This window comes from Rhinolophus hipposideros (assembly GCF_964194185.1).
Source record: "Rhinolophus hipposideros genome assembly, chromosome: 19".
NCBI lineage: Eukaryota > Metazoa > Chordata > Mammalia > Chiroptera > Rhinolophidae > Rhinolophus > Rhinolophus hipposideros.
This window is the reverse complement of record NC_138065.1, coordinates 32,225,862-32,247,098: the sequence shown is the minus strand read 5'-3', so window position 1 is coordinate 32,247,098 and position 21,237 is coordinate 32,225,862. Positions and strand designations below refer to the sequence as shown.

The window sequence follows — 21,237 nt, the reverse complement described above, 5'->3', positions numbered from 1 at the left end:
TGCAATATTACTGCAAAATATTTGGAAACCTGGTTTTATAAACATGATGTAAGGGAGACCCAGGAGAGTTTGGGTCCTAATTCTACTTTTTTCTCAATAGGTCATTTTAACATATAACTGTTTTGATATATAACTGTTTTGAACCTATTTCCCGAAAATGAGAGGTTAATTTTTACCTCATACGTTTTCATTAATTTGAGGTTAATTTTTGCCTCATCATTCCTGTCTCATATTAAAATATAAGATAGCACACCCTTAGCTGTGATTCTAGTTTCCCATTATTCTTAAAAACAGGAATTTAAACCCTTAACTCCTCATTAATGTGTTGCTAATTCTAGCCTTAAACAGATCTAACCACCACATTTGGTCTTTCCACATTCTGAGTGCAACACACACACACACACACAACACACACACACAATGCATTACACAACTGCAGTTGGTTACTATGAAGTTGCTTTCCAGTGCAATGAGGGAAAAATCTGAAACCAATTTCAAAATCAAGAGGAAAATTTATTCATAAGTGTATTTTCATTACCCAGTCAGCTCAGCTACAATGTCAGGGCAACATTTTTCTCCAACTCAGCTTTCTTCATTTCCAGAGAATATTTTAGTTCCTCCATTGTTAAGCCATTTTCCTTTAATCTTTTCCGAAAGTTTTCTATGGTTTTGCAAAAATCCTTCCTCTCTCGAAAGGCAAACTGAAAAAAGAAAACAAAAATTTAAGTTACAATTTAAGAACTGAGACCCCATTATCCACTCTAAAGCCTCTGAATTGGGGCTCAGATCCAGACTAACTCAAGTAGGGATCTGGGCCTTCAACAGGATGCTTAAATGTACTTGTTATTATCCCAGTAGTAAACATAAACTAAAAGAGGGTTCTCAATGAAAATTGATCTGTTCAGTGTTTTTCAGAGTATAGAAAACTTTTATAGACTTTTCACAGCAATACTTCCAAGTCTAAGACATGAGTTTATGTACCTTGCTCTATAAAGCACATAAAACAGCAACTCCTACTCACATGGCCTCATGAGGTATTTGTGATGATGATGGCGAATGGGAACTTCCATACATAAAAATGTGACTTAATAGTTAATGAGCCCCATTCTACAATCAGGCCAAGGCCAACCCATTCAAAGCCATCCAAAACTGAACAGATATTTACTGAGCATGTGCCAGGAGCAATGACAGGCCCTGGAGATACCAGACAGACAAGGGTCTACTACTTACAAGTGCCTTCTCACACGCAGTCTGGGGAGCCAGTTTTGGAACTTCTTGGATCAAGTCACAGACCGGAAGTGCACTGCTCCACTCCCCATCAATGCACCGCTGGTCTTGTGTGCCCACTAAGTGGTATCTGAACAGAAATTAGAGTGGCAACACCCTTAGCCTTCCACTTTCTGAACTGGGTACCTTAGGCTGGTTTTGTGCCATTGGAGTTCAGTATTCCACAGTGTGATAAAAGCCACCTCTCCGTCCCTGATCCATAATGTATGCTTAAGTTATCTCAGTATAACAAAGCAGTAATAAAGTAAAACCACTCATCTGAGGGGTGCGGAGGACCCAAGTGATGAGTCAACCCATAAAACATGGAGAAATGAGAAATTCTGAATATGTGTGTTTACATACACAGTTTTTGGATGGGGAGGGTGAGGAAAGAAGCTCTTCATTCAGTTAACTTTTTAAAAAGCATCTATCATCTATACCGTAGAAAGGAGTAGAAAGCTAGAAAGAGCCTACAAATAAATTTTAACGAACTATAGTAAAAGTAGTAAAAAGGAGATGTGTTTTTAATAAGAAAAACATGAGCGCTGACTATAAATTTGGTTGGAGATACATATAAGATTGAAAGTCTAGTGAGGATACATGACCCTGAGTTAATAAGATTTAGATAAGGGAAAATAAAGGGTAGATCTATAAGATGGGTGAGCAGGCAATCTAAATTAACGTTAAGACTTTAGGATATTTTAAGGTTCTATACTTTAAATCGTTCTATTTCTGCACTTCTTGTTCTGTATTTATTTGAAATTTTTGTTCTGAGATTCTTTAGAAAAACACCTATTTTTAATATTTTGTCTTGTCTTAACTAAGAGAAAAACAGTGATACTTTAATTAGGATAAATAGGAGGATCAGTCTGTCTTTTGAGGGTTGGGGAGAGCTGGTAGTAGGCTACAGCAGCTCTCAAAATCAGAATGAGCTCAGAATCCTGAAACTAGGAAATCAGGGGACTATTAATAGTTTGAGACAGACTGAGTCATTCCCAAAAATGATGCTACTAGTCAATGGGCAAGATCTCATATTTGAAAGGCTGTGTATACTTACCTCTGTGTATTACTTACACTGTGTATTACCTACCTCTCTTCACAGTAATAAGTAATGGTAGATCCTGAGTTGAAATCTCTTCCTTCAAAATAGCCATGGGCTGGAATCCCAGGATGGCCACAGTCTCCTGAGAGACAAGAGTATAAGAGTGCCAATTGAGAAGTCCAGTTATGCTCAATTAACAGTGGTCCCTAAGTGCAACTGTCTATGCCAGCACCTCCCATCTCCATAACAGCAGATGTGGGACCTTGGGACATCCTTTCCATTCATTTCCTTCTGGTCAAAATCATCTTGGTCCATGGAAAAGACCCCCTCTACCAGTTCATCCTCTGAGTCATTAGCGATTTGTGTGTACTTTCTGATTGGCAAGAGCTCAAGGAAAGAAAGTTTAAGTTGTATGGATGTTAATTGTCAGTGTGCAAGAAAAAAAAAATCAGACCATAGGTAGAAGTGGAAGAAATAACTCCCTGAGACAGGAGATAAACAGCGTGAGTTCAAATGGAGGTTGACAACCCCTGTGGGACAGAGTTGCACAATATGAGAGCTTCAGAAAAAAGGAGAACAGAGCTGGAAGCAATGAGGATGAGCCTGTAAAACTGTGGAAAAAGAGATGGATGAGGTACTAGATGTTGTGAGTTTGGGTTCCAGCCTTGTAGTAGCCACATGACACTAAAGAATTCATTTCATCTCCCTCATCTGTCCCCTAACTTATAAGAGGAGCAGGTTAAATAATATTATTTCCAAGGTTCCGTTCAGCTCTGAGATTGAGTCTAAACATGATCAAGGTTAAAGACTAAATCCATAATAATACCAGATGAAACAGACTTCAGGATAAAAAAGGTAACAAGAGACAAAGACAAAGACATTTCATAATGATAAAGGGAACTATACAACAAGAAGACATAACAGTCATCAATATTTATGCCCCCAATCAGGGAGCACCAAAATATACTAACAGAACTAAAGGGAGAAATTTATCAAAACACAATTATAGTTAGAGACCTAAATACATCTTTAACAGCTATGGACAGATCATCCAAACAGAAAATAAATAAAGAAATAGTAGCCCTAAATGACACATTAGATGAAATGGACATAATTGACATTTATAGAGCACTTCATCCCAGAACATCAAATTATACATTCTTTTCTAGTGGACATGGAACATTCTCAAGGATAGACCATATATTGGGGCATAAAACTCAACAAATTTAAGAAGATTGAAATCATACCAAGCATATTCTCTGATCACAAGTCTTTGAAATTGGATATCAACTGCAAAAAGAAGCAGGAAAAACCACAAACATGTGGAGATTAAACAATATACTTTTAAAGAATGACTGGGACAAAAAGAAATAAGAGGAGAGATCAAAAGATAAATAGAAACAAATGACAATGAAAATACATCTTACTAAAATTTTGGGGATGCAGCAAAAGCAGTTTTAAGAAGAAAATTTATATCATTACAGGCCTATCTCAAGAAGGAAGAAAAATCCAAGATAAATAACCTCACATTACACTTTAAAGAACTAGAAAAAGAAGAACAAATAAAACCTAAAGTCAGCAGGAGGAAGGAAATAACAAAAATCAGAGCAGAACTAAATGAAATAGAGAACAAAAAGACAATACAAAAAATTAATGTGACGAAGAGCTGATTCTTTGAAAAGATTAATAAAATTGACAAACCCTTGGCTATATTCACTTAGATAAAAAGAGAAAAGACAGTAATAAACAAAATCAGAAATGAAAGAGGGGAAGTTATCACAGATGCCACAGAAATACAAAGGATCATCCAAGAATATTATGAAGGATTATGTGCCACCAAATTCAATAACCTAGAAGAAATGGACAAGTTCTTAGAAACATATAGCCTTCCTAGGCTGAATCACAAAGAACTGGAAAATCTAAATAGAATGATCAACAGTAAGGAAATTTAATCAGTCACTCAAAACCTTCCCAAAAGCAAAAACCCTGGACCAGATGGCTTCACTAGTGAATTCTACCAAACATTCAAAGAGGATCTAATACCTGTCCTGCTCAAACTCTTCCAAAAAATTGAAGAGCAGACAATACTCCCTAATTCATTTTATGAGGCCAACATTACCCTGATACCGAAACCTACAAAGGATAACACAAAAAAAGAAAATTAAGGACCAATATCTCTGATGAATACAGATGCAAAAATCCTACACAAAAATTTTAGCAAATTGAATGCAACAATGCATTAAAAAGATTAAACATCACGACCAAGTGGGGTTCATCCCAGTGGCACAAATCGATCAATGTGGTATAACATATAAACAAAATAAAGGACAAAAATCATGATTATTATCAATAGATGCAGAAAAAGCATTTGACAAGATACAACATCGACTTATGATGAAAACACTTAATAAAACAGAAGGAAAATATCTCAACATAATAAAGGCCATATATGACAAACCCTCAGCTACTATCATAATTAACAGTGAAAAACTGAAGCCCTTTCTTCTGTGTTCAGGAATACAACAGGGCTGTCCCCTATCACCTCTGCTTTTCAACACAGTGTTGGAAGTCCTAGACAGAGCAATCAGGCAAGAGAAAGAAATAAAAGGCATCCAAATTGGGAATGAAGAAGTTAAAATGTCACTTTTTGCAGATGACATGATGCTATATATAGAAAACCCTAAAGAAATCACCAAAAAAACTATTAGAAACAATAGATGAATACAGCAAAGTTGCCAGCTATAAAATCAATGTGCTAACTTCCATTGCATTCCTATATGCTAACAATGAAATCTCAGGAAAAGAAATTTTTTTTAAAAATTCCTTTTGCAATTGCAACAAAAAGAATAAAATACCTAGGAATAAACTTAACCAAGGATGTGAAAGACTTACATACCAAAAACTGTAATACATTTTTGAAAGAAATTGAAGAAGACACAAAGAAATGGAAAGACATTCTATGTTCATGGATTGGAAGAATTAACATAGTTAAAATGGCCATATTACCCAAAGCAATATACAGATTCAATACAATCCCCATCAAAATCCCAAGGGCATTTTTTAAAGAAATAGAACAAGACATCATCAGATTTGTATAGACCCACAAAAGACCCTGAATAGCCAAAGCAATCCTAAGAAAAAAGAACAATGCTGAAGGTATCACTCTCCCTGCCTTCAGCTTGTACTACAGGGCAACAATAATCAAAACAGTATGGTATTGGCAGAAAAACAGACACACAAACCAATGGAATAGAACTGAGGACCCAGAAATTAGCCCACATAAATATGGACAGATAATTTTTGACAAAGAAGCCAAAAATATACAATGGAGAAAAGACAGCCTCTTTAATAAATGGTGCTGGGAGAATTGGATAGCCACATGCAAAAGAATGAAAGTAGACTGCTCTGTCACCATGTATGAAAATTAACTCAAAATGGATCAAAGACCTAAACATAAGACCTGAAACAACAAAATGCATGGAAGAAAACATAGGTACTAAACTTATGGACCTTGGGGTCAAACAGCATATTATGAACTTGACCCTAAAGGCAAGGGAAGTAAAAGCTAAAATAAATGAATGGAACTATATCAAACTAAAAAGCTTCTGCACAGCAAAAGAAACCATTGACAAAATAAAGAGGCAACTAACCAAGTGGGAGAAGATTTTTGCAAACACCTCTGAGAAGGGGCTAATATCCAAAATACATTTAAAAAACTCATAGAACTCAAGAACAATAAATGCAACAAACAATCCAATTAAAAACAATCCAATTAAAAAATTAGCAGAGGGCCTGAATAGACATTTCTCTAAAGAAAACATATAAATGGCCAATAGACATGAAAAGATGCTCAATATCACTAATCATCAGAGAAATGCAAATAAAAACCACAATGAGATATCACCTCATCCCAGTCAGAATGGCTTTCATCAACAAGACAAATAGTAACAAGTGTTGGAGAGGCTGTGGAGAAAAAGGAACCCTCATACACTGTTGGTGGGAATGCAGATTGGTGAAGTCGCTATGGAAGGCAGTGGGGAGGTTTCTCAAAAAATTAAGAATAGAATTACCATATGACCCAGCAATCCCTCTCCTGGGTATCTACTCAAAATATCTGAAAACATTTATCCGTAAAGATATATGTGCTTCAATATCCATTGCAGTTTTATTTATGGTGGCCAAGACATGGAAATAACAAGTGTCCTTCGATAGATGATTGGATAAAGAAGTTGGGGTAGATATACACAATGGAATACTATCCTGCCATTAGAAAAGATGAAATAGTACCATTTGCAACAACATGGACAGATTTTGAGATGATTATGCTAAGGGAAATAAGTCAGACAGAAAAAGTCAAGAACCATATGATTTCAATGACATGTGGTATATAAAACTTAAAACAACAAGGGAACAAGACAAACAAATGAAGAAACAAAAACTCATAGACACAGATAATAGTTTAGTGGCTACCAGAGGGTTAGGGGGGAGGGGGTCATAGATGAGAGTAAACAGGATAAAATATATGATGATGGAAAGAGAACTGATTCTGGGTTGTGAACACACAATGTGACATATAGATGGTGTATTACAGAATTGTACACCTGAAATCTATGTAACTTTACTAACAATTGTTACCCCAATAAATTTTAATTTAAAAAATTAAAGGCTAAATCAAGAATAATTACATAGGTGTACATTTATTGAAACATAAAGGTCTTCAAAACAAATAACTGAGTATAAAAACAGCAAAGCAAAAGAGTATGTATAATATAATACTATTTTTGTAAAACAAACATATTTGAGCAAAAACATCTGAAAATTATATACCAAAGTATATACATATCAAAGTATATATATACATATATGAAACCTACTGGGTAGTAGGTTTGTAGGTAATTAATTGTTTTCTTCTATTTTCTAAATTTTCTATAACAGAGATGTATTACTTGAATAGTTAATAAACAATTGTTAAAAAATCAAAAACTGAGTTCAAAAGCTGTATAGAGGAAAAGAAAAAAAATTTCAACGAGTTGATTAAACTCAATTTAAACAGGGTTTTTCTGGTGACTTTTAAGAGTACAGTTTTGAACTGAAGGAGATGATATGGATCCTGGGTCTAAATAGAAAAGAATCTGCTTTATTCGAGGACCTAGGGAGCTTCCCCTGGAATTGGGCATTGGGCAATGAACTAAAACAAAATGACAGAGATCCTGTATTTTGGAGTTAGGATAGGAACTACCTGAATTAAAGGGGAGTAAAACATAAAAAGCCCCCAAAATATAAATATTTTAAATCAGTGTCAAGCTAATGATGTAGATGATTTTATATGCTTCTGATTTAACAGCATCTAGTATATATGTATGTTTTAAGTAACCCCAAACTCCTAAATAAAAATATATACAGTTTCTGTTTTTAAACTGCCTATTTATTACTTTAATAGCTACTGCCAAAATACATCCAAAGAGTCATATCACTTTCTCTTGCTGACATTAGTGGCTGGTCCCTCATATACTGAATGATATTAGATGACATCAATTTTTGAGCTAATCTGATCAGTAAAAACTTGGCATCTAACTTTAACATCTATTTCTATAATTATTAGTAATGTTTACTAGTCTTTCATAAGTTTGAGAAATATAAATGCTGTTTGTGACTACTTTCGGAATTGCCTATCCTTAAAATTTTCCTTTAAAACTAAATATATTCTTTTTTATTATTAAAATTTATTGGTGTGACAATGGTCAACAAAACTACATAGGTTGCAAGTGTACAATTCTCTAATACATCATTTACATATTGCATTATGTGTTCACCACCCAGAGTCAGTTCTCCTTCCATCACCATATATTTGATCCCCTTTACCCTCTTACCATATGATTCAGCAATTGCACTCCTTAGTATTTACCCAAAGGAGTTGAAAACTTATGCCCACACAAAATCTGCACACAATGTCTGTAGTAGCTTTATTCATAATTACCAAAACTTGGAAACAACCAAAATGTTCTTCAGAGGTGAATGGATAAACTGTGGTGCATCCAGAAATTAAATACTATTCAGCGATAAAAAGAAATGAGTTATCAAGCTGTGGAAAGACATGGAGGAACTTTAAAAACATATTACTATGTGAAAAAAGCCAGTCTGAAAAGCCAGTCTGCCTACTGTATGATTCCAGCTACAGGACAGTCTGAAAAAGGCAAAGCTATGGAAATGATAAAAATATCAGTGGTTGAGAGGAGTGGGGGAAGTAGAGAGATGAATAAGAGTACAGAGGATTTTTAAGGCAGTGAAATACTCTATGTATGATATATGGATATATGTCATTATACATTTGTCCAAACCCATGAAATGTACAGCAACAAGAGTGATCCCGAAGGCAAACTACAGACTTTGGGTGATTGTGATATGTCCAATGTAGGTTCATCCTTGGTAACAAATGTACCACTCTGCTGAATGATGTTGATAATGGTGGAAGCTGGTGGGCAGGGGTATAGGGCAATCTCTGTACCTTCCTCTCAGTTTTATTGTATAACTAAAACTGCTCTTTAAAAAAATTAAGTCTTTAAATAAATAAATTTGCAATGTTAAATATATACTTTTCCAAATGAGATTTTAAAATTAATTTTTTGTTTCATATTTTTTTAATTTAAAATTATGATTAGAATTGCATTGTAATACCAAGTTTGCCCATCCAGGATCATGGCATATCTTTTCTTTTATTCAAGTTTTATTTTATGTCCTTCAGTAAATTTTTATGTAGTTCTCATGAATGGAATTATTTTTACATTTCAATATTCACTTAATAATTATGACTAGAAAATAAAACTCTTGATTTTTCAATATTTATTTTGTATTTAAGAATGAATGCAGGGCTGGCCCGGTGGCTCAGGAGGTTGGAGCTCCGTGCTCCTAACTCCGAAAGCTGCCGGTTCGATTCCCACATGGGCCAGCGGGCTCTCAACCACAAGGTTGCGGGTTCAACTCCTCGAGTCCCGCAAGGGATGGTGGGCTGCGCCCCCTGCAACTAAGATTGAACACGGCACCTTGAGCTGAGCTGCCACTGAGCTCCCAGATGGCTCAGTTGGTTGGAGCGTGTCCTCTCAACCACAAGGTTGCCGGTTCGACTCCTGCAACAGCAATTGGACCTGGAGCTGAGCTGCGCCCTCCACAACTAAGACTGAAAGGACAACAAAGTGAAGCTGAACGGCACTCTCCAAAACTAAGATTGAAAGGTCAACAACTTGACTTGGAAAAAAGTTCTGGAAGTACACACTGTTCCCCAATAAAGTCCTGTTCCCCTTCCCCAATAAAATCTTAAAAAAAAAAAAGAATTAATGCAATATGTAGATGATGTATTAGAGTTTTTAATAAAATTTCTTGTATCTTTTAAGTATATTTTGCAAATAATGATATCCTGTGAGTCAGCAATCATTCTAGGAGTCTATGTAGAAATAAAAGCATATATATATGTGTGTATGTATATATATATATATATATATATATATATATATATATATATACACATATATATATGCTTTTAAATTAAAGCATATATAACATTTGTTTCAGCATTGTTTGTAATAGTAAAAATATGGAAGTAAAATAAACATTCATCAATATGAGAGATGTGGAATAAGGTATGGCATCTCTACATACAGTTATTAAAAAGCAGAAGATAGAGTTATACATACTGATCTGAAAAGAATTCCAGTGTATACTGTTATATGAAAAAGAAGCAATGAAAAAATATGTATAGCAAAGACCCATTTTTGTAGGTATATATGTGTGTAGGTATATGTTTGTGCATTTGCTTTTTTAAAATGTTTGCATAAACATAAGGAAAAGCCAGGAAATGAACACATCTAATTACGTCTGAGAGCTGTGAATTGTAGTAATGGAGATACTTGATACTTTCAACTCTTACTCTATATAATTTTGCAACGAATGAGTTATGATTTTTTTTCCTGTTTTTGTGTGGCAAATAAAAACTTTGTCACTATCTTGAAATAAAAAAAAATAGTTGGATGTCCCCAACTATCCTGTGTTGGACCTAGTAGGACAGGAATGCTACTTGAGAAAAGAATAAAGTGTTGTTCACTGTTTGAATGCTGTTCATTTCATAGGACTGTATCATCTGAGTTGAAGTTCAGCTCTGTGAGCTCCACTTGTTTCGTGGCTGCCTGTTAGATCTTAAGTCCTTCCCAGATACAAAATAGAGGAAAGCATCGCAGGGATGTGGCGAATGTCTAGGATGTCACTGCTAGGATGTACCTTTGGGATTTGTACTTGTTTCTCTTATACTTACTGCTTTTGCAGATGGGAAGAGGAGGCACCCAGGTGTGGTCATCTAGGCACTGGCTCCAATTGCTGCCCTTGAGGATGTAGTCCTCTTTGCACATAAACGTGATTCTGTCATTCACATTCACAGGGCCTGGGGAACTGAACTCACCATTCACCAGCACAGGATCAGGGCAGTGGCCCACTGAAGAAGAAAGAAGCAGTGATCTGAATGGGCCAGGCAGAAGCCCCACACAGCAAAGGCTAGACTTCCTCAGCCATCATTAAGAAAATAGGAAACTAGAGCCAAAACTGCACTTTTTAACAGGAACTGGTGCATGGTACCAAACCATATCAATGTAGGATGAGAAAAGACTGGGTTGGCCTAAGTGTGGTAGAAAAGGTCCTGGTCATACACAAACGTGACAATTGGCACTTGGACTTACTAAAAGTAATTAAGCAGATGGTATAATTGGAAATTACCAATAGCATATTCATCATCCTGTTATGTTAAGCTTTGCTCAAAATTGTTGAGCCTATGTTTGAGGCAAGTGTTTCCTTCCCTTTCATTCAGCCAAATACATATATTACTCGTCACTTTTTACTTTGGTTTTTCCCAGGTAGAAAAACAAGAGAGAATGCAGAGGGGTGTGAATTTGGTCATATGAATAAAAGATAAGCATGCTGCTGTGCTTTACTCTAGGTATAAAGGAGAACTAATCCAGCTATTCCTGAAAATAGTAACACTAAAGAGGATATAGACTAATTATTCTCCATCACTATAGACACCATTATGAGTTTTGTGAACTTGAGCAAATCACTTAGATCTCAGTTATCACATCTGTAAGTTGAGAACATAAATTTTTCCCAGTTCAAAAGTTACATGATGAATGAAATAAAATAATATGATATTTACTTCAAAATAATAATGCAGAGCAGAATTGTAGATGAAAAAAGATTAGTCATGTGTTGATAATTGTTGAAGCTGGGTGATAAGTACATATGAGTTCATTTTACTCATCTGTCATTTGCAGTTTAAATTTATCATCATATAAAATTTTAAAGCAGTATGATATTAAACAAATGACAGCCAAAAAATAGTCATTTTAATATATGGTAGAAATTCTTTCCTTCTTGTAGGGGTGATTGAGTCTATTAAGAGCTGATTGTGTGCCATCTACAAGAAGTTCCATCACTAGAGTGCTTTAAAAATGGATTCCTAGAAGTTGAGAATTTTGTTTCTTATAGAATTTTCACGTGGCCTACTAAAGGTAGGATGTGAAAGAATGCAGCGGGATAACAAAACGGACAAAGAAGCAGAAAGGTCAAACTTACAGCGGCACTTGGGAGTGGGGGCATTCCACTCCTTCGAGGCATTGCAAAAAAACGTTTTCTCTCCTACCAGATGGTAGCCCTTCAGACAAACGTAAGTCCCCAGAATTTGTCCCTTCACTTCCTCTGCAATAAATATGCTGTTGTCCACTGGGGGAAGTTCTGGACAGCTCTGCGCTGCAAGGAAAAAGGAAACAGATTCACTTGGCATTTCATGTGCTGTGTGAAAACCCTTGTTAGATTCCCCCATCCGACTTTCTTTTTGCTGGATTATTGATTCTGATTCCTTGTACTCATTCATGTCCATGTACACCCACATCCCTCTCTACCCAAGGATTCCCAAAGATTTGTTTTCAAAAGGAATTTTACTCAAATTCAGCCATAAGTCATCCATTCCCAAAGAAAAAAAAAATCCCTTTTCAAATGACGGCCCTGGAGTTTATAAGACCACTCAAGATTTTAAAACAGGTACTGTTTTTGCTCCTAAAACAGGAGGGTGAAGTAAACAGGTAAGTAAGTAAACCCATTTCACAGAGCAGAATCGTCATTAAATGTTTACAAAGATCCTGTGAAGTACAGAGTATTAGGTCAGTAATTTGAGATTTTTCAACAAAGCAAATACATTTCATTGATTTAAATTTCATTAAAACCCTTGACAGAATGCCTGATGACCCATAAACTCATATCAAGTGCCTTGTAAACTGAGCTTAAGAAAAGCATACGTACCATCTGAGCCAGAAATCAGCCACATAACCACAAGATAGCACACAAACCGAAAAAACATTTTGTGATCAATTCCTTGACCCAGGCTGGAATTAACCCAGCCTAGACACCTTATTTGGGTCAAAATAGATCTTCTAACACGGCTTAAGATGAGACCACCACCTCCTCCTAGAGAAGGCGTACTGATTCCCCTTCCCTGAAAGGGAGGGGGGAAAAGGAAAAAGAAAACCTACAACAGGAAATAAGAACAGTAAGGAAGTTGGTACAGGGAGGGACTTTGCAAAAACACAAAGGGGTGGTAAAAGAGCTGTCAGTTATAAAACTCAGTCTCAGAAATTGCTCAGGTTCTGTTCATGCGAATCCAGTTGACCAATCCCTTTGAACTGCAGGCTTATTTTTCCACAAGAGACTTGGGCCACACAGTCTTGTCATGACCTTCACTTCTGTCAATATTTGCCAGTGTTTACAGTACACTTTCTGTAACTCTCTCCAGCATTGTGGGTGGAGGAAGGGGTGCCAACCCCTGGTGCTTTCCCAAGTAAAACCCAACTCTGGGTGCTACCTCATCGCCCTTTCTTAAATACCAATATTCTAAGGCTCTGAGCAGCACTGAAGACTGAAATCTCAGGGAAGCCAACTAATCTTATTTGTCTCTGGCCTTTCAGATTTATGGCTTTCCAGCAAGGACCTGGTCCGAATTGATTCCAAACCTGAGAAGAACTCAAAGCCCTGCAGTGACACAGTGTCCTCATTAGCCAGGCCTACGGAAGACTTGCCATTCTGCAGACCTTCCTGGGGCAGCAGTTGTCCTGAGTCCAGAGTCAACCATATGAACTAAGAGAGAAAGATGAGGGGAATGCTTTGGTCTTGGGAATTAAAGCATGTAAAATTGCTTTGGGGCTCTCATAGCTTCTTGTTCATGACTATTACAGCAAGTGGCTGGCTGACCAGGCTTCAATTATAAAATTGGAGTAAAATTTCTACAAAATTTTAGGTTTAAAAAATAATAATTTTAAAGCATCATAATAATTATGAAGCATAAGGATACAGTAAGGTCTCAAATGTTCTTCTCTTCCCCACCCATTATCACTGCTTTGTAATGGCTTGTTCTTGTCTTTCTCCCATGCCGAAAACTGTAGGACAGACAGTGTGCCTTATTTGTGTTTGTGTTCTTTTCCTCTGCACTCCAGAATGCAATGCAGAATTGTCTACTAAATAAATAAAAACAATGCAGGATACATGAAAAGAACACACTCATCCAGAAACTTTACCACAGCCTTTTAAATCCACACTGATAATTTATCATTTATGTATACTGTCTTTATGGTTCTTCCACATCTTTGTTCAACTAATACGTGAGCTCAGATGGATAGTAGACTTGGGTTTATCACTTTGTGAGGTGTACAAATGTCTAATCACTACGTTGTTTTGTACACCTGACACTAATTTTTTTAAAACTTCATCGTAAAAAAAAATACATCAGCTTCTAGAGTGCAAGCACCTTTTAAAGTGTAATTTTCAAACAGTTAATCACATGACATTCATGTAAATATAAAATGAGTGTGTCAAAGAGTTTATTCAACTAATTAATTAGTAAGGGGACCATTAGGATACTACAACTAGTTTAAAGGAGAATTTCAGGAACAGAGATTTATATAGTCAGTCAGTCAAAGGCATTCTGAAATGACTTCTCTAACAGATGCAAAGCTGGTAAATATCATACATGGCAACAAACTGTATTATTTGGAATCAGCTTTTTTAATTGATAGAAATTAATTGATTTCACTAGACAAAATTCATTTGCTTTGCTGTGATCAGAATCATTTGTATTATTCTCACAAAAGAATCATTTGCATTTCTATTCATTTTCTACAAATTAACCTCCATTCTTTAAAAATAATTTCTTGTTAAAGAGTTTATTTGCCTTCAATTTACTCTTGAGGGATACATGTATCTAATGTACATATTTTTGTACAACAAATGATTTTAAAGTAAAGAAAATTTTATTTGTTCCCACATAAATATGGACATAAAACAGAGAGCATCATTTTAGGACATAATTGCAAATAATTCTTCACCTCAGTGGTTTATTTCAGATTCAGAATTATTCGGACTTTAGAAAGGTACTATATTGCTTATAATATCATTTTACTAATATTTCTCCATGAAATGTAAAAATACACTAAGTGGATTATATAGAGACTATAAATACCCTCACAAAGTTTAGGTTTTGACAGGTTTTGCTGTCAAATAAAATAGAAGAAAATTTGGTTTTAAAGCTTTTTTTCTTTTTTCCTTTTTAAACATATTTTTATTAAAATACAGCTAACATACAATATTATGTTTCAGGTATACATCATAGTTATTCAACAGTACCCACCTGGCACTATACATAGTTATTACCACATTATTGATTATATTCCCCATGCTAAAGAAATGATCACCATGGTAAATCCAGCAACAATCTGACACTGTACCATGCTATCACATTATTGACTATATTCTTTTATACCTGGAACTTTCAACCTTTTATTCCCCTTTATCTTCCCCCCTTTTTAAATTTTTCAATTACAGTTGACATTCAATATTATGTTATATTAACTTCAGGTGTACAGCATAGCAGTTAGACATTTATATGATTTATGAAGTGATCCCCCTGTCTAGTACCCATCTGACACTATACACAGTGATTTCTATATTATTGATTATATTCCCTTATGTTTTACTTATATCTCCATGACTATTTTATAACTACCAATTTGTATTTCTTAATCCCTTCACCTTTTTCACCTTGCCCTGAACCCCCTCCCATCTATCACCCTAATAGATCTAGTAGTACCCATCTATACCATACATAGTTATTACAACATTACTGACTATATTCCTCATGTACCCTACATCCCCAGGACTACTGTATAACAACCAATTTGTACTTCTTAATCCCTTCCCCTTTTTCACCTATCCCAACCCCCCTCCCATCTGGTAACCATCAAAATGTTCCCTGTATTGTTTTTGTTTCTGTTTTGTTTGTATGTTTGTTTGTTTATATTGTTCTTTAGATTCCACTCATGAGTAAAATCCTATGACATTTGTCTTTTGCTGTCTGACTTACTCTACCCAGCACAATATCCTCTAGGTCCATCCAAGTTGTCACAGATGGCAAGATTTCATTCTTTTTATGGCTGAGTAATATTCCATTGTATATATGTACCATATCTTCTTTTTCCATTCAGGGACACCTTGGTTGCCTTCATATCTTGGCTATTGTAAATAATGCTGCAATCAACATATGGATGAGTACGTCCCCTCAAAGTAGCATTTGGGGTTTTATTCGGATAAATACCCAGAAGTGGGATTTCGGGATCCTTCTTTGTCTCTTGTTCTAGTCTTTGTTTTAAAGTCTATTTTGTCTGGTATAAATATTGCTACTCCAAATTTTGTTTGTTTCCATTTTCATGAAGTATCTTTTTCCATCCTTTTACTTTCAATGTGTGTGTGCCTTTAGATCTGAAGTGAGTCTCTTGTAGGCAGCATATGTAAGGGTTTTGTTTTCTTATCCATTCAGCCCCCCCTTATCTTTTGATTAGAGCATTTAATCCATTTACAGTTAAAGTAATTATTGATAGATATGTAGTTATTGACATTTTATTGTTCACATTTTTTATTTTTTTATTTTTTCATCTTAAAGAAGTCCCTCTAAAATTCCTTGTAATTTTGTTTTGGTGTTGGTGAACTCCTTTAGCTTTTTCGTGTCTTGGAAGCTCTATCTGTCCTTCAATTCTAAATGGTAGCATTGAGGGATAATCTTAGTTGTAGGTCCTCAATTTTCATCAACTTGAATATTTCCTGCCACTCCCTTCTGGCCTGCAAAGTTTCTGTTGAGAAATCAGCTGACAGTCTTATGGGAGGTTTCTTGTAGGTAACTAACTGCTTTTCACTTGCTGCTTTTAAGATTTCTCTTTGTCTTTAACCTTTGGCATTTTAATTATGTTGTATCTTGGTGTTGGCCTCTTTGAGTTTATCTTGTTTGGGACTCTGCATTTCCTGGGCTTGTAGGTGCATTTCCTGGGCTTGTATGTCCATTTCCTTCACCAGGTTAGGGAAGTTTTCTGTCATTATTTCTTCAAATAAGTTTGGAATATCTTGCTCTCTCTCTTCTTTTTCTGGTGCCCATAAGATGCGAATGTTGGTATGCTAGATATTGTCCCAGAGGCCTCTTAAACTTTTTTTGATTCCTTTTTCTTTTTGCTGATTGGATGTTTTCTGCTATCATATATTCTATATCACTGGTTTGATCCTCTGCCTCATCTAATCTACTGTTGATTCCCTGTAATGTATTCTTCATTTCTATTATTGTAGTCTTTATTTCTGACTGGTTCTTTTTTATGTTTTCTATTATATCTTCATTGTTGAAGTTCTCCCTATCTCTTTGTTGAAGTTCTCCCTAAGATCATTGAGCATCCTTATAACCAGTGTTTGGAACTCTGCATCGGTAGATTGCTTGTCTCCATTTTGTTTAATTCTCTTTCTGGAGTTTTGTCTTTTTTATTTGGGACTTTTTTATGTCTTCCCTTCTTGGCTGCCTCCCTGTGTTTGTTTCTATGTCTTAGGTAGGGCTGCAATTCTCTGGGTCTTAGTAAAGTGGCCTTATATAGTAAGTGTGCTATGGGGCTCAGTATCAGTCTTTCTGGTCACCTGAACCATGCACTCTAGGTGTGTCTCTTGTATGGGTTGTGTGTGCCCTCCTCTTATAGTGGAACCTTGGTTGCTATTTGCATGTCAGTGGGCGATACTGACCCTTAGGCTCATTGGTTGTGAGGACTGGCTGTGACTATAGTGGGTGAATTGTGGTGCAGGGGCTGACACTACAGAGCAGGATCTGCCTCAGCAGGGCTCCAGTGCTTGCCCAATCCACCCCTTGGGTGTGTCATGCTGGAGGCAGCTGGGTGATGCTTCAGATCATTTTGAAGCTAGCCACTGGGCATGCCAGCCCCAGGACCGCCTGGGAGGGGACCCATTGCAGGTCAAGTTCAACTGCAGCCCGTGCCCACCTGGGGCCACCCAGCAGGAGCCACAAAGCAATCCACAGATGGTCGCTGTCCTGAACGTGCTTGGAAATGCCTCAAGAGGCTAAGCCGCAAACCAAGGCCAACTGCCCCTAGTGCTGGGCTTAGGACTGCTCAAGTTATAGGTATGGGACATGCTCAAGCCACATGCTGCTTGTCTGGGTTCCATGAACCTCTGAGAGACCCTAGGAAAGTCTGCAGCATGCACCAAGGCAGGTAGTTTGTACAAAAAAGCCACTGAAAGTGGCTTGGGTGTGCCCAAAAGTTGAGTGGGGCAGAGTCTCAGAATCACCAGGGAGTGGAACATGAAAGGCATTAGCCAGCTTGCTGGAGACTCAGATATGGTGTCTGCCTGTTGTCTGCAAGCTGGGCAGGGAGAGGGCTCAACAAAGAAACAATCGCTTCTGCCAGCTCCTTCATCCTGGAGAAAGCTGCCCCTCCAGCACTTATTCTGAAGTCAGACAACTCAGAGCCCGCCCCCCATATGTCCCTGTCCCCTCCCCAGTGCTGGAGCTCAGAGCCATCAGTGAGTAAATCCAGCGTGGTCCCTTAAAGAGGAGCATCTGGGACTTCCACCATCCTCCATCTCACTCAGCCACAATCTCCACTGGTTTTCACAACCAGAAATCATGGGGACTTCTCTCCCTGGTACTGGAACCCTGGGCTTGGCAGGACTGGGACCCCTCACTCCTCCAGGGGAAACCTCCACAGCCAAGATATCCCTCCTGATTTTTAATGGTCACACACAGGTGTGGGACCAGCCTATTCCGAGTCTCTACCCCTCCTACCAGCATCAAGGTGGTTTCTTTTGTATGGCCTTAGTTGCAGTGCTTTGGTTCAACAAGATTTCAGGCAGGTTGTTTTATAGTTTAGTTGTAATTTTGGTGTGGTTGTGAGAGAACGTAAGCACAGCATTTACCTACTCTACCATCTTGACTGGTCAGAGCTATTTAGATTTTGGAATTATGTAATGGATTATGGGATTATAGGTTTTATTATGAGTGTCTAAGATTGATAAATTAATAAATAAATATTTACAGGCTCTTTTGGACTTTTGAACATTAGGAACAATTTGACCTAATCCAGATTGTTTTCTATCGAACTGGGATAATAGGTCAAGTGCGGAAGTTGTACTCAGACTGGTTTGATTGCTTTACAAAGGTATGGGCGGGCCATAATTAGTGGAAGAGATCAGAAGGTGAGGGAGGAGGGGTAGAAATACAAAAGTCAGCAATGCCTAGGCTGGGGGAAGAGTTGTGGGGAGTTCAACAAGGGACACATGCACTATAGTGTGTGTGTGTGTGTGTGTGTGTGTGTGTGTGTGTAATTTTAAGAGAATGGGGAAAAGATAATTTTAAGAAGTTCTATAGTATGTTATGAATGGATTCCCTTTGGTCTTTGTCAGAATAATTCAGAAAAGATTGAAATTGCTTCCCCAACTATTTTTTTATATATTGACTTGACATTTCTTGAATGCCTCACCAAGAAACACCTGGACCAGAAAAGTAGCCATTATGCAGATTACATGAGAATAAAACTAAGGTAAATTTTCAAAAACTCAAATTGTTCATGAAATATTGTAGAGTAACCTTAGACTGTGAGTCATGACAGACATGCACTATGGCAAGATCAGACTGCATGAATGAAAAACACTCTCTGGGCGAGGGCAGCATAACTCTACAAAGACCACTGCCTGCCTTGTTATATCCCTTTAGAATTGCTAAAGTCATTATTACTTCCTAAAGCAGATTGCTATTCCTTACCAATATCCATTTTATCCTTCTTCTTTAGTAATTAAATCTCATAATTATAGCTGGCACAGGCCACCTGAAATTTTTTTTAAAAAGTGCATTTCCAGCCTGCCTCACAGCTATGTAGCCATTTGACTAAGTTTTGGCCAATGGGATGTGAATATAAATGTTGTGTGCCACATCTCGAAATATCCTTTAAAGAAGTTGGTATACCCTTTTTGCTCCTTCCTGCTGATTGGAATATAGACATGATTCCTGTAGCTTGAGTAGTTATATTGTGCTACGAGGTGGAATCCAACACATTTTGAGGGAGGTAAGTTAACACGTCAGAAGGACCTTGGTCCATGATGATTGAGGAAGCTCCATTCCAGTCCTACACTGCTTATGTACCAACTTCATTGTGGGTGACAGTGACCTTTTATCATATATAAGGTGCTACTATTTTGAAGGTGCTGATGCTTTCAGCTGAAACCAACTCTAATCTGAAACACTGATGAATGCAAGAAAACAGGGTCAAACCATTATTTGAGTAAAATGACTCAGGAATTTAAATTTGGAAAAGAAAATTTATTAGACCTTATTAAACTGTGCCCAGAGACTATTTCCCATTTCATCCATAAATTCTAAAACAGGCTATGGATAAAAGAGGTGAGATCCTAGGAAATGAAAACTGAGTGTAAACAATAAGGTAAGCAGATCACTAATGAAGACAACCCAAATGAGGTATTCTCCAAAAGTAGGCTGGATGTTCGGTGAAGGGCATTACACTCTTTGAGGATAGGCCCCATTAAATACGGAATACTGCTTCCCAAGGGTTCCTCTGCTTCTGAAATTATTTTACTTCATTGCAAGAAGAACCTCACCTACACAATCTGACCTAGTTATCACAGGTAAGATATTGCATACAACCAAAAAGTGCATTTAAATGCCTTTGGAAATTCAGGACATTCTGAAGGGAGTTGCTCTGCCTGTAATGATTAAAGCAATGCAGCTGGCATTGGCTTAATGAGAATAAAAGGACAAAGATTTTGTGCCTTGGAGTTTTTAAGAAAAAGAAAATATTGCTCTCCATGATTGGTGATGCTATCTTACTACAATCCATTCAAATTCTTAAATATGCCACAATGTCTAGTAAAAAGAAAAAAGTGAGCATTTCAGAATCTCATATAGTCTCCTCTTCTGCTTAAAAAGTTAGTATCAAATGGATCTCTTGATATTTTTCATGTCAAAGGGAGATGATGATGATGATGGTGTGTGTGTGTGTGTGTGTGTGTGTGTGTGTGTGTGTGTGTGTGTGTGTATCATCTAACTACTGGATTCCTATCCTGAGGTGCAGGGAAGGATTTCGGGAGGTCATGAACCCCCTAAACTGTATGTAAAACTTACGTGTCTACATTTTACTGGCAATATTCCTTAGCTTTTGTCAAATTTTCAAATGAGTTCAAGACAAGGAATGCAATTTTTCAGAATACGTCCGTAAAGAATGGTAATAGGATACAGTCAGACTGCCACAGAAAGTGCCAGTAGTGTTCTCACCAACAAGGGCAAGCTAGTGAGCCTGAATGCTGACTCTCCTCACGGTGAGCCCTCCCTGAAACCCCTGAGGTTGAAGACGTGATGTAATTATTAAGCCTAGAAATAAAGCAAATAATGTCACCCAACACTGGAGCACTCTCTGAATAGTCCCTTTCTAATCCTGGTATCTTTAAATATCCAGTTACATTTGAAAAACTGACTCTGGGTAGTGGACACACAATATGATACATAGATGATGTACTACAGA

The 21,237-nt window shown here is 37.0% G+C and overlaps 1 protein-coding gene across 1 annotated transcript; it reads right to left on the bottom strand.

Annotated features, from left to right (window-relative positions):
* Positions 1-495: 495 nt before the first annotated feature.
* C4BPB (complement component 4 binding protein beta) lies at positions 496-13,040 on the bottom strand. Its single transcript, XM_081026788.1, has 6 exons — positions 12,641-13,040; positions 11,918-12,091; positions 10,611-10,787; positions 2,357-2,450; positions 1,231-1,357; positions 496-701 (listed from the first exon to the last, which is right to left on the bottom strand). The coding sequence occupies exons 1-6, from the start codon at positions 12,696-12,698 to the stop codon at positions 552-554; spliced, it is 780 nt and encodes a 259-aa protein (XP_080882914.1). The 5' UTR covers positions 12,699-13,040; the 3' UTR covers positions 496-551.
* Between the last annotated feature and the right edge of the window lie 8,197 nt (positions 13,041-21,237).

What these genes read in the sequence shown, in the direction of transcription:
- C4BPB (XM_081026788.1), bottom strand. Translation starts at nt 12,698, where the DNA reads ATGTTTTTTCGGTTTGTGTGCTATCTTGTGGTTATGTGGCTGATTTCT. An exon ending in ACTTATTACTGTGAAGAGAG is followed by an intron (nt 1,358 to 2,356) that starts GTAGGTAATACA and finishes ATTTCTGTTCAG; the next exon opens with ATACCACTTAGTGGGCACAC. An exon ending in CTGCGTGTGAGAAGGCACTT is followed by an intron (nt 702 to 1,230) that starts GTAAGTAGTAGA and finishes TTCTTTTTTCAG; the next exon opens with TTTGCCTTTCGAGAGAGGAA.